Consider the following 14,350-nt stretch of genomic DNA (forward strand, 5'->3'; position numbering starts at 1 on the left):
TGGGGAAGACATGATCAAAGTAAAAAATGAACAGCAAGCAAGAAACAAGCTCAAGATAAATTGCTTAAAGGATTCCTGCACAAGTTATGGACCACACATGATAGATTGGCATTCTGTTTAGTTTACGGGTAAGCCTGCAAAGATGACTGCAAGTCTCCAACAAAAGATGACTGCAAGTCTCCAACAAATGTAATGAGCTTCTGAAAATATTGTAATCCTGTCCTTTTATTACAAATAAACGAAAAAAATTGCCCAAACAACCACAAAGGAAGCCAGCAACACAGCTGGAAACTCAGAAGGATTTATTGTGATAATACGAAATGATACACCAACAGGAAATAACGCAATTATCCTAGTACGCTTTCGACAAAAGTCTTCATCAGAATCATAACAACAATTTGAAATTAATTGCTAACTTATATACCCTGTCCAATTAGCAATTTAATTGTCAATCCATTCAAAAACAACAAACAATTAGTGCAATAAACCCTGTAAAGAAACAGACTCGTTTCTAAACATAATACTTGAAAATACATGTTAAAAATTGAAGTTAAAAATGTGTATAAAACCAAGACAATACATGATTATTTCCATTGTAATAGAATTAAAAAACATATAATTCGTTGCAACAATAACTAACATTTAAAACCACTAATTAATCTAGCTCAGGCTCCAAAAAGATGTATATATATATATATATATATATATATATATCTATATATATATATAAATATATATATATATATATATATATATATATATATATATATATAAATGTGTGGAACAATACTGCCACCTTGTGACTTTAGTGGTGATTACAATTAATATCTCAAAGTTTAGCAGATCTCAATTTGAGTACTGGCTTAATAGATAAAAAATCATTTAGACACGGAGGTTTATTACGTTCCAAAACTATCTACCAGTATAATTCCTTGTATTCCAATTTGTCCTCCCACATACCTCCCCTTATGTCCTTGGGGACTGAATCCAAAGCAAAAAAGAAAAATACTACTTTGGAACAGGTTATTTGGTGTCTGTACAATGCGTTTTTGGTATTCTGTTTTTTGATTTCATACAGGTGTTCATAAATACGACACTTCAGTTTTCTTTCTGTTTTCCCCACATAAAAAGAGGTACATTGGTCACATATAGCCAGGTATACTATTCCACAACTATTACAATTAAAGGTTCCCCTGCTGGTAAGTAATTTATTCCTAGCTTCAAAAAAAATCTGACTTTTATTAACTATCCAAGGGCACTGGGAACAAAAACCACATTTATAAGTTCCAAACCCTCGAGAACCTGTACTTTTAAACTTGGGACCACCGAATTCAAAGATTTGTTTGAAGTTGGTGTCCCTACGATAAATAAATTTCAGAGGGGTTTGGCTATTAAGTGGTAAATCAGTGATTTGGACAAACCTACCCCATTCTCTAGAAATCATTTCTTTAATGGGTCCGGAATCACCCAAATAATCCAAAATGTATGCCCTATCCCAGTTGGTAAAATTTTTATTCCCTGAATCCTCAGTAGAAATGGGTGGATTTTGTCCCAAAATAGGGGCAAATCTATCCTGCCTTGCTTGAACCACCCCTTTTAAAACATCATCCAGTAGGGACCTTGGGTAACCTCTATCAAGCAACATACTAAACACATGATCACATTCCTTTAAGAATTCGTGGTCGTCAGAGGTCATTCTACTCACTCTTACTACTTGCCCCTTCACTAGATTTTTCTTCTGAAAATAAGAATGGGCACTCTTGAAATGAAGGTAAGAGTTGGATAAAGTTTTTTTACGGTGTATACTAGAAGAAAACCCTTGATCAGCCTTCCTAAGTGTGATGTCAAGAAAAATCAGTTGTTCAGCATTGAAGTCAAAAGTAAAATCGTTCCCTTCACATAATCAAGAAATTCATTAAATTTTTCTTCAGTGTCTATCCAAAAGATACAAATATCATCTAAAAATCTCTTGTACAGGGACCAGCATTTAGTGTATGGACAATCCAAAATGTATAACTTCTCCCACCAATTCAAAACTATATTGGCATAGGTTGGTGTACATTTGGCACCCATGGCTACACCCCTATTTTGTTTGAAGAATTCCAAATACTGTCATATACATTTCAATACCCAAGGCTTATACATTATCTAGTTATGTAAATATTCTCGGCATGGCAACAACGAAAAGGCTTTCAATGCTGGTAATTCTTTAACAGTATGCTTATTAAAGCTTACTTGCATCTTACAATCTCCGACAAGCTTACCTGATGGTCATTAAATCATTGCTACTTAAACAGAGCAACAGGGCACTGTGACAGCATGCATTTCCTGAATAATAAGAAGCATAAATCAACAGTATAAAAATATATGACAGAAAACCAGAACATTCTGCAAAATCAAGGACAGATGAAAAGCCATGGTCGTACTTGTGGTCTACCTTAGATGGGGGAATACTCTGCACACTTACACTGCATAACTGCTCCTTGCCTTCCTTGGACACATCCAGAGCCACTACAATGGGGAGTGGGGTGCAACAAGTATGTCACAATTTGAAATGTCTCTGGCTGACGGTGATGGCTCTGACACTCATACCTCTCCACCTCAGAGCAAGAAATCTGGACAAAGCCATACATAGAAGTGGGACACATGCCCAAAAATAAGAACAATTTTTAAATATTGCTCTTATTAATTTAGATAATAGAACAGTAGTAGGTCTTACATTAGTACGAATTTTCTGAAGGGTATAAAATCTGAAACTCAAATGTCTGCCATTATTTTCTAACTTCAGTCTTTAATGACTTGCCACTAATTTGCCAGAAAACCACAATTTTATGAAAAACAGACCAAAAATGTGATGCAAAAATATAAAGTTGCCACACAATACAGCTGGGAACCTGTCAAAAAAGGGACACCTTTTTAATATTAACACTGTTAACTTGAGCAGCTAACAAAATAAGAGTATCTACATGCATTTCTGAAATAAAAGTCATAACTCTGATCATGATTACAGTTATATATAATTGTAAACCTTCCACGTTTTCTTCCAAAATTGCCATTTTGAGGAGGGATTATTAGGGGAGAGTAACATTTTGAGCCAAAATTGGGGACAATGGAGAGGTTTGGATATTCCGAATTCTACAAAGCGATTTGCACATACCTCTCAACCTCTTAATGCAGGAAATCTGGACAAGGACAAATATATTGGGGGAACATACAAACACTACTGAAAATTGCTCTTGTATAAACTTAAGACAGTTGATAGAATAACAGGTCTTGCATTAGCATGCATTTTTCTGAAGGTTAGGACGTCTGAAACTCAATGTCTGTCATTTAGTGACTTCATTCCAAAATGACTTGCTAGAAAACCACAAATTTTATGAGGAACAAACCAAAAATAAGAAGCAAATATCTATTCATTCTGCAAAAATATGGACAACTGAGAGGTATAGTTCAACCAGGGCTGTCTGAGTTTGCTACCCTCCCCCCCTTACAAAATCATGGTCGAATGGAGCCTCCCCCCTGCTGCCATTCCAATGTCCCATTCCTTGGTTATTCTGCCCCATTTACCATAAACACTGTAATGTACATACTGATTTACTTCTGCGAAGATTTAGATTTCATTTGAAAGTTTTATTTTGCATTTTACAGCACAAACCCTAATAGATATCTGTTAAACAAGGCAATGCAGTCTCACAATGAAAATAGACTTAACATTAAAACTTCTCTGCCCTTGAAACTCACATGCATTGAAACAGCATTCAATCCCACATTCAAAGAAAATACATTTTGCCAGTGGCAGATAAAGATTAACTCTGGGCTGTTTTCAAAATCATAGGCCCCTTGAACATGAAATTGCAGTTCATCCAACTATGACTGACAAGCAGCAACCCTGCCCAGTTCACACTTCTTCAATAGTAGTGAAAACCGTGTCTATGAATTTTCAATCTGACACAGTGAAACTGTATAACACACATTGTCAAAGATGGATGTCTGAAAGCAGGTATTTGCTTTACAATGCACCAAAATCATCTAGTGCATTTCTACATGTACAAGACTACAGTTTTCAGATCAGTTAGCAAAAGAATGTTGATAGCAAAGAATGCACTGCCATCAAATTAACTCTGGTGAAACTCATTTAATGTAACCAGTACCATGGTTCCTATGGTCAAGATAGATAATTTTGCATTTTATGGCATTTATGCATAACTGCAATGTTTTTCATTCATCTGCGATTTCATGTAGATCTAGGGTTACTATATTCAGGATACATAATATTTCATTGTATAGTATTTAACAATAACTGCAATATTTTTCATTATTCTAGATTTCATTGCTTCTGCTTTTTGTTTACTTGAAAATGAGTTTTTGAAAACTCTCACAAAAAGTCCTCCTTGCCAGTTTCTCTGCAATGCCCCCACTTAAGAGCTCTTAGCAGTTCAGTCTCTTGCTAACAAGCATTTCCATAGTAAACACTACGCTCAGTAACCAACTGTTCTTGGACTTATTCTAATCATTTGGCTCTCCCTTCTAAGATGGTGTGTCAAAGTCAAGCTCCAGTGAAGTACAGGTGTGCACCCAATATCCTTACGTAGTTTACTGTCCTATTCCCCCATCTGATTATTGCTACACTTGTTAGCAGACTCTTCATGCACACAAACTACTCAAGACACCCATATTTTTGCAATCCACTAAATTTGAGAACATAGACCATAATTTTCTGAGGGGGTTAACAATCATCTTCCTTTTAAATGAAAACCACTGACTTATATCTACTAGTCCCCTAAAGGAAACAGTTACACCAAAGAAAAACAGCTGTTCTCCATTCTTTTGAAACTACACCAGATGTTCAAGCAGCTCTTAATAAAAACATATATTTGAATTTGCATGTGCATCCACCTTCAGGATTCTGATTTTTTCCTGATTCTTTTCAGCTGAAAGCTCACTTGGGTTCACTTCTCTTATCTCCTTCCTATTCATCTATATTCCAGACATTTGATCTGCTTATCCCTTCTTGCACTGTGACTAGTGACAAACAATCTCTGAACATAATGCCATTTTTTGCCATACATTTTCCACAATATCTCTAAATTTTACCCTTCTTGTTGCATATTCCTTGTTGCAGATGTTGCCAAAATAGTCTCATCTTCCCATAAATTATGACTGTATACATAAAATCTTATATATCACTTCTAAAGCCATTACAAGCAAAACCCTAACCTGCAGACATTGAGAATAGGTACAAATATCCTTGAAAAATAGGTACATCTAGCCAAGAATCTGGACATCTAATTGGCATAACATCTGAATACTTTACAGAACATAACTCTCCCCACTTCCCATAGGAATGTGGGCTATTACTCAGAAACACATTTAAAAATGAGAGTGACAAAAAGGATGGAAAGATATATAAGTATATTATCAAACTGACAGTGTAAAATCTACTGACTTTAATGCACTGTTTTGCAAATTTCTACCACACTATGTCTCTTATTTTTGCTTCTGAAAAAGAGCGATGTAAGATGCGTCTCCTCTTTCTCTATATTACTGGAGTCACTGGTATGTTGGTCATGCAGTTTGATTTTCTGACTACTACACATCTGGTTAGCAATACCTCAATTGTATTTTTGACTGCTGTAGAGGACATCTGTGAAGGACTTGCACAGCTGCAATTTGCAAGCTTCTATATTGAAAGTATACATTTCTATTTTAATAGCCTTTAGCTTCCCAATTAAAATCTTCTGGAACAAAGCAACCAGTGAGAACACAAAATTTACTGATGAGGAACTCATAACTTAACAAGAAATTGTGTATACTGCGTACAATACTAATAACGAAACATTCATTTTTTTTTCAGAATTAAGCAACCCTTCCAACTTCAAATAAATCAAAGTTAAGTCTGTTGAAAACATATGAGGTCTGAGAACACTTTCATTTCCACTCATTGTTTTTTGTATTAAAAACATTACTTAAAACAGTATAAGACACTGGACAATTGCCAATTAAATACATATGCCATGCAACATTAGGCTAAGCATTAAAATTTGGATGCTTACTTCATGTTTAATTTTTACATATTTATTGTAGCAGGGATATAATGGAAATTCTGATGCTAGATAATAAACGCCCCAAACAGAGCTGACAATGAGTGTTTTTTAAGTTACTTCCTGATAACAGGAAATTAATTTATACGGATGGCAATTACAAAACAAAATGGAATAGAAACTTTTCAATATTTTTAGATATAACTGGAAATCTGAGCATGTGAGGAGCTATCAACAGCTATATGCGTAATGAGCATTTCTAATGTTGCTTGTTAAAAAATATTCATAATCATTTACAGGATCATTTGACACTGATTGTCATATTCTGAAAGTTTCTGAAAAGTTGCATAAAGTCAGTATGCAAGTAGACTAGAACTGGAAGCTACAGCATATGCAATTGAAACTGAGTTCAATTCTGAGATACAGTTCCATGATTGATTTTTTAACTATATAATCCAAACAGCAATTGGAAAATCAGCAGCATTTCAGAAGGATAAAGCAGAAGTGGTTCAAAACAAACAAATGTTCTTGCCAAGAGAATGTTTGGAAAGGAATCAAAGTTTGTGAACCTTATAGATAGCTGATTGTGCTGAGTATATTCTGCAAGATGTCCTACTTATTCAGACTGGAATCCTACAGCATTAAAATGACACCTGGTGAGCATATGAATACCATTTCTGAGACTTTCCTGTGTGGCTTCTTTTTTTTTAATACTACAAAGATCATGTTTCACACTGAGGATGTGGGGTTACTAACTACTCTCAGTTGTCATCAATCTTAGTATACATTAATTTGGAGGTGTGAAGGATTTCCCCTAATTGTCAGCTGGTGGAAAACCTCCTCCTTCCCCTAAGAAACCCATCTTGGGGCCTTGTATTTTTGGCTTGTTAATGAGACCTAAAACATCTGCCAAACAGTATTCACAGAGGGATAATGCCCTGATTATGGCCCAGGCACACACGCGCACACACACACACACACACACACACACACACACACACACACACACACACACACACATACACACCTACCTTACTCACTCTGATAAGCGTCACGTCTGTTATCTTCAGTGAAGTCCTCCTCGCAGCAGATAAAGTAAGTCCATCGCAAACCTGAAACCATCCGTTTCAGTTCCCACTCGCAAACTGTGCACCGCGCGATGATGTCAGCATCTGCGCCTAGACTTGAAGGGCGTTCTTAAAGAAGAACGCCCAAAAAACTTTTTTTTTATTTAGTCAGCAGATTCCATGGGGGTGCAATTGCACCCCCTTGAACCTGCCTGCGGGCGCCCTTGGTCATCAGACACCCATCATAAGAGATGCCAGCAATAACCTGCTCACCAGTCCATGGGATATCAAAGGTAGATGGAAGAAATACTTCAAGTAGGTTCTGAATAATGAAAAGACCTGCAGAAGCTGTACTGCTCCAGACACAGCCTACAATGAAAGAAGAGGAGCCCACCCTAGAAGAAGTAAGAACAGTACTAAGGAAAATGAATTCAGGGAAAGCAGTGGGATCAGACGAGCAGATACGATCACAATGTTGTGAGTTAGGGAGAAGAAATGGCTCCAGAGGATATCCATAACAGTACTGAGACAAAAGCAAATCCCAGATGGAGAATAAGCATTTTATCACCAGTGTACAAGAACAATTGGGACATTCACAACTGTGGGCAGTATAGTGATATCAAAATTTCTGTCGTAATGCATGAAGTTTTAGAAAAGGTGATTTATAAACAGATACTCAGAGTAGTAGAAAGTAAGATGGGAGATGAGCAGTTTGAATTCAGATCAGGATACAGCACAACTGACCTGAAGGCTGCAGGGAGACAGATAGTTGAGAAGAAGCTAGAGATGATGAACGAGTCCAACTGGACATTCCTAGACTTGGAGAATCATATGACAAAGTAGCAAAAATGCTGATTTAGGAAATCCTGCAATGGTCTGACGTTTCAGAAACACTGGTATAGTTAGTGCAGGCTATGTACAAGGACCCATTGGTACAAGTGCAAACAGTGTATGGACTCCCATAGAAGTTTCCAATGCGTGTGTGTGTAGGTCACGGTTAAGCTCTAAGCCCACTGCCGTTTATACTGGAAATGGACTTCATTAGTATACAGACTGGAGAGGAAAGATCAACAAAGATGCTCTATGCAGATAATGTGGCATTACAGGTAGAACTACTAAACAAGAACGCCAGCAAATAATAGGTAAATGGAATGCAAAATCAAAGATACAGGGCATGAAACTGAGAGCAGGCAAGACAGGTGTCATGGCAGGAAATGGGAGAATTCAGAAGAAGTTGATGTAGAAGGGAAAACGGTAGAACTGGTTAACAGATTCAGGTATCTGGGAGGTGTGGTTGGGGAGAATTGAAGTCAAAATGAGGAGGTCAGAGATAGAATCAGTGGGGCTGCAGACAACTTGTACAGAGTGTTGGAGCAGTGTGTGACAGGAGAATGTCAAAGAAGCTAAAAAATAAAGTGTGCAAAACAGTTGTGTATCCAACACTTCTGTATGGTGCAAAATGCAAAAACCTGTGCAAAGAAGGCAGAACAGTTCTGAGATAAGTGACTGAGATGGATGGCAGATGCTCACATTGTGGAGCAGATGAAGAAACTTATGACATCAGAACCAGACTAGCTCTAATTGCAAGAAAGGTCAGATAGAACAGTATTTCAGGCACATGTGAAGAAAGCAGATGATGGTATGGTGAAGAATATGTTGGTAAATTAGGAGAAAGGCATGAGGAAATCAGGATGTCCAGTAAAGAGATGGATGGACTGTTTGAGAGAAGACCTGCAACAGTCAGGTATGACTGCTGAAGAAGGTAAGAGAGTAGCATTGAATCCAGAGAGAAATGGTGACAATGATGTGATACCCTGATCCTATGTAAAAAATGGGAAAAGGGGGTCGATAATGATGATCATGAAGTGATGTGGGAGATTCTCGAAACAAGTGAGATAGGAAAAAAATTGAATATTATAAACATATGTTATGAAATGCCATGGAGAATGTTAAGGGAAAAGTATGGATGGGTGAAAACAGAAACATTCATAGAGGAATTAAGCAAGGATGCCTATTAAGTATGTGTCTGTTTATACTGTATGTAATAATTCAAGCATATATGTAAGAAATGAAAGAAGCAAAATATGAGATGGGAAAAAGAGTTATAGTACCAATGTAAATGTCAGATATAGATGCTTTAGTGACTGTGGCAAAAAATAAGACATAGATTAGTGAAGTGGAAATACTAGTAGTGGAATTATAAAGGAAATCTGGGTTGCAATTAAATAATGTAAAAAGGAAAAGGTTTGAAAAGCTAAGAAAATAAGTGGAATATATCGTACTAGGAATGAAATAAGTGTATTAGGGATGACAGTTGGACATATGAAAGTGTAATAGAACAGTGGAAAATAATGCTGGAAGAAATGAAAAAATGCTATCAGAGTGGAGACGTTTAGTCTATGATTTAAAAAAACATTGATGATAAATGCATATGCATTAGGAAAACTAGCATATTTGGGGGTATACATTTCCTGCTAAAATGGAGAAAGAGATGTTAGAATTTTATTTTTATTTGGGGATCAAAATTGAATTCAGTGAAAAATGGGAGGATATACAATCAATATAAAAAAGGAGGTTTAAATCTAAAAAAATTAGAGTGTTTACTTAGAGAGTGAATTGCAAATGTTGGTGAAGTGTTATGTGAAGTATGGAAATGTGAAGAAGGGAAAACAAGAAAAAAAATAGAAAGAAAATAATATGAAAATAAAATTGTAGAAGGTGAAAATTAATGACACTGGTGGAAACAGAAAAATGATTGCATAACAATATTATGGAGAAATACTATATGCTGTATCCTTGGAATGATTTAAAATATGTAAAAATGCTATAAATGATAGAAAAAAAAGGTTTGAGAATTTTTATGAAATAGGGGATTTCCAGTGGAGATTTTTTTTAAATAAGTTATCAGTTAAAAGTAATTTGAAAATGTGATGAGTGTAATGATGAAGATTCGACAAAACATTGCTTTAGTATGAAAAAATTAACAGCTCTGGGGAAGTTTTAAAAAGAAATGAAAATGTGAAAAAATAGAATATAATGATGGATATGATATTATATACAAAATATGAGAAAGAAAAAATGGGTCAGAATATTGTTTTTAACAATTAGGAACTTATGGGAAAAGAGAGTATGAAGGATTATTGTATAATAAAAATAGTGATAATGAAGGTGTTCTAGAAAAAATAAGAACATGATTATGGAAGAACAGAAGGAGGACAGGCCAAGAATGCTAAAGAATAATTGATGGCTTAAAAATTAGGTTTTTTTTTTTTCTAATACTGAAAATTTGATTTTTTTAATGTACAGATTATATGTTAATGTTTGGAAAAAAATAGAAAGAAATGGCAAAATAGATGTTATGAAAATGAATAATGTAAATAAGTGTAAATACGAAGAGATGTAAATAAAACAATTCCAAGTCTTTCTTTGTGAATGGAGACAGAGGACAGCTGCAGGGAAAGAGGCAATATGAAGTAGCAGACGGAGGAAACTACTGAAGTAGAGAATCATAATATGGAAATGAATATAGTGCATTACCTGCTATCACTAGATTAGTGCTGATAATACAGAAATGTTTTTTCCAATATCTATAACTTTATCTGAGTCACAAACTAGTCAGACTCGATGAACTCACTTGTCAGATGGTGGTTTGGATAAAACTACACTTTGTACTATGCATGCTGCGGATGAACTGAGTGATATCATTTCACTTTATTTGGCTGATGCTATAGAAAAATATCCATTCCTAACCAAGAGAGGACACAGCAACATGTATTGTTCAGGAAATAGTAGTCAGTAATGTATAACAAGCTAAGCCAACCACCATACTAACTACAACCCAGAAATCTGGAAAGAGTTATTAATAGATATGTTATTTGAAGCAACATTATTTCAACTTTAGGTTTTACACCTTATGTGATACACCCCCTTATTCATTAAGTAGATGAAAAATTCTGCACCTTGACCTTTGAGACTTTTTAGTTCATACATACATTTATTACTGTACTTGAAACAAAACAGACTATGTATCCTTGGAATCATTCCATTCTCTCAGCTGTTAAAGAATTTGAGAAAAAAAGGTTGGTTTGCCATTTAAAATGGATATTCTTTCTGAAAAATAAATTTTTCATTATTTTCAGCCTAAATGTAAAACTGTTTATAGCATTAAAAAATTATGATGATATTAAGTTATTGAATGGAGAATGGTAAATGTGGGGGATTTTACTTATGATGATATTAAGTTATGGGCTAGAAAATGGGAAATGTGAGTGACTTTACTAAGTGACAGAGAGAAAACAATTCATTTATGATGTGTTATAACATCTGATGATATAAAAGGGAATACACAACATGCAGGGTAACCTAAAATGGGTTTTTGAGCAAGATACTCCTCACTTAATCAATGTGTGTCCTAAATGGAAGGTTACACTGCTAAAAAATGTCAGCCTTGCTGTATAAAATGTGATGGAGGGACATACCGATGGATGGATTACACTTTTTGTGATACATCCTAACATGTAGATAACCATTATATTTGTAATTATGCTGATTGTTTATCAGTAGAGTCTGCTGAGAATAGATTATGCGATTTTGAACAGAGGGATAGTTACGAAATGGAAGCTGATATTAACTGTGAACCAAATGATATTCCCTCATCGTTAGCCAGCACTGACATTAGTAATTTGCACATGAAAATATGTTTGATGTACTTCTTACTGAAGTTCCCAAGTTGGGGCATTCTGCTAGGCCTGGATTTTTGAGAGCTGAGGATGTCATAAGAAGAGAAAGAAATGGTTAGAGGTTTACAAAATGCAAAAAGAGAAAAATTATAATTTCAGTATACTTTCTGTTAATATAAACAGCATGAAAAATGATGCCAGGCACTTCACTGTTTTGCAGTGGTGTAAAATGTAACAGCAAATATATATATATATATATATATATATATATATATATATATATATATATATATATATATATCTGGGTCTACTTCAAAGCACTAAATTACCACTTCAAGAATCCCACTTCATCGAGATGACATCACTGAAACTATAGAGCATCAAACACCTCGAACATCAAAAACTTACCCTGGGAAAAGAACAACTAACCCAACATAAAAAAATAAATAAATAAAATAAACAAAGCAATTCAAACCCACTGGTGAAGGGAACTCTGCCCCCCCCCCCACTCCCTCCTAATTAAATATAAAACTCACAGTGGGGAAAAGGCAAAGTTCACCATGGTGGCCAAGTCGTTCAGTGGTAATTTGGTGCTTTGAAGTAGACCCATATATATATATATATTTCTTTTACTGAATGTGAGATTTTTGCAAGACTACTAGAGGGAGCAGTTTGCACAAGCTTGGAGAAAGCAAGTAATATGGCCTAGGGGTATAGACATGTTTTGGGTTATCTGTTCTACTTAACACCCAGTAATATTCAAGTCTTGGACATAATTACTGGGCACCTCCATAGACTGTTAGTACTACACTGTAGGATAAAGGGCAGGGTTCTACATCTAACTGTTGTATATACCGATTCTTCAGTAAAATGAATACTTTTTTGTTAATTAATATGGATACAGTTATTATGTGACCTTAATTGTGACATTAGAGCTAGAAAAAAAAATAAAAAAGAATTAGAAGTTATGTTTTGTTGTCAACTTTTAGGTTTTTCCCAGCTTTACAGTACTTCATGGTAGAAAAAAAAACTATTTTTTGCTCTAGAGCATTTCTCTACAATATCTCCAAAACTCTTGACAAAACAGTTCTGCAAATGTATCATGGTTTGCAGAAAATGTGATGGGAAAAAAATAATATTCAGCACAATTTTATAAACACATTTTTCACTTTTAGATCCCATTTTACATAGAACTCCACACACTCTGATCAAATTCTCATACTTAAACCTAAATAAGTGAAAAGCTTACTATAAAAATGAGCATACCAATTTATAATTGTGAATACATTTTTTGAATATCACAGCTGAGGCAGTTATCCAGACTGCTCCAAACTCTTGCCCTTTATGAGTATTACATGTTATTTAAAAAAAAAAAAACATGGATTTTAATGGAATACTGCTCCCAAGAAAAAGTAATTGCCCTAGAATTTGTTCCTGTATTTTGTGTTTGCAACCAGACTCTGTGAAACAAGCCTTATTTTACCTCTGGCATGCTAGTGTCAGATGATCCTTCTGTTGATATGCCCTCTTTTCCTGTCGTCTGGCTTCTAGTTGGCTGAGGTAACACTTTCTCTATGCCTTGAGGTAACCAGCTAAACACAGTCCCTGAAGAGCTGAAAATTCAAGAAGATCAAATTTACTTTCATTGGTCTGATAAGTTGTACAATAAAGTGAGATAACTAGTAAGGCAGCAGTACAATTTAGTTTATTAAAACATTTTGGTTTATCAGTGAGCTTCACAAGTTGTCAGTTAAGCCTGAGATGCAACCAACTGTGTGAGATATGATAGGAATACGATTCTAATCAAGTAGAAAGGGTATGGTGTCCAGTGTGGCACTCACAGATGGGTAACTAGGAAGGGCAGTTAGATCATTCTCTGAAAGAAACAGAATTATGAGTTACTGATCCCAATCTTTGCTTCTTCCTCTGATCAAACGTCTATCATATCCTTTCCACCACTACTTATACAGCCAAGAAGTACCACAGTGAAACAGCATATAAGGTATTGTGGCTCATTCACCCAGTTAGGAGGGTGATGGTAAAAAAAAAAAAAAAAAAGAATATATTTCTTGTTGTAGATTTTCTTTGCTCTCTAGATTTTTTTTCCTGCAGATTTCAGAGATTCATAAACAAAATAATGCAATCACTATGGCTCCTGGGTATCTGAGTTATCCTCAGCAGATAAGACTGCTGAAACAGTTACACCTCACAAATAGAACAAAATTCAGTATAGAGTTACTTTTAGTGGCAAAGCCTACCATTCAAGTCCACACAGTCAGTGGGAGGATTTAAACTGGAGAAGGGAAGGCCAGTGCTAGCACTTAAATAGCTATAACATGAAAATAAAATTGCTTTATAATTTATGTCTCTCTTGTTAAGAGTAATGATATTAGATTGACGAAATAATAATACAGTCATTGTCATTCCGCTTCCATGCTTAGCATTCCTCTATCTGTTCTTGTGGGTCAAAAGGAAAATTACCAAACAAGACAAACATAAAGTAAACATTATTTGTTTTAACTGCTATGGAAACCTTGTATATTGAACCACATGTCTGTTTAAA

General features: G+C 35.2%; 1 protein-coding gene across 1 annotated transcript in view; it reads right to left on the minus strand.

The window, feature by feature from the left end:
* The window catches only part of LOC122808595 (cyclic nucleotide-gated cation channel beta-1-like), a 230,790-nt gene that overhangs the window by 185,227 nt on the left and 31,213 nt on the right, over nucleotides 1–14,350 (minus strand). Inside the window, exon 3 of the mRNA XM_044079552.1 lies at nucleotides 13,271–13,400. Coding sequence (XP_043935487.1) covers nucleotides 13,271–13,400 — 130 coding nt within the window. The remainder of the gene's footprint in view (nucleotides 1–13,270; nucleotides 13,401–14,350) is intronic.

This window comes from Protopterus annectens, chromosome 8.part0 (assembly GCF_019279795.1).
Source record: "Protopterus annectens isolate FY-2018-M chromosome 8.part0, PAN1.0, whole genome shotgun sequence".
Classification (NCBI taxonomy): Eukaryota; Metazoa; Chordata; order Ceratodontiformes; family Protopteridae; genus Protopterus; species Protopterus annectens.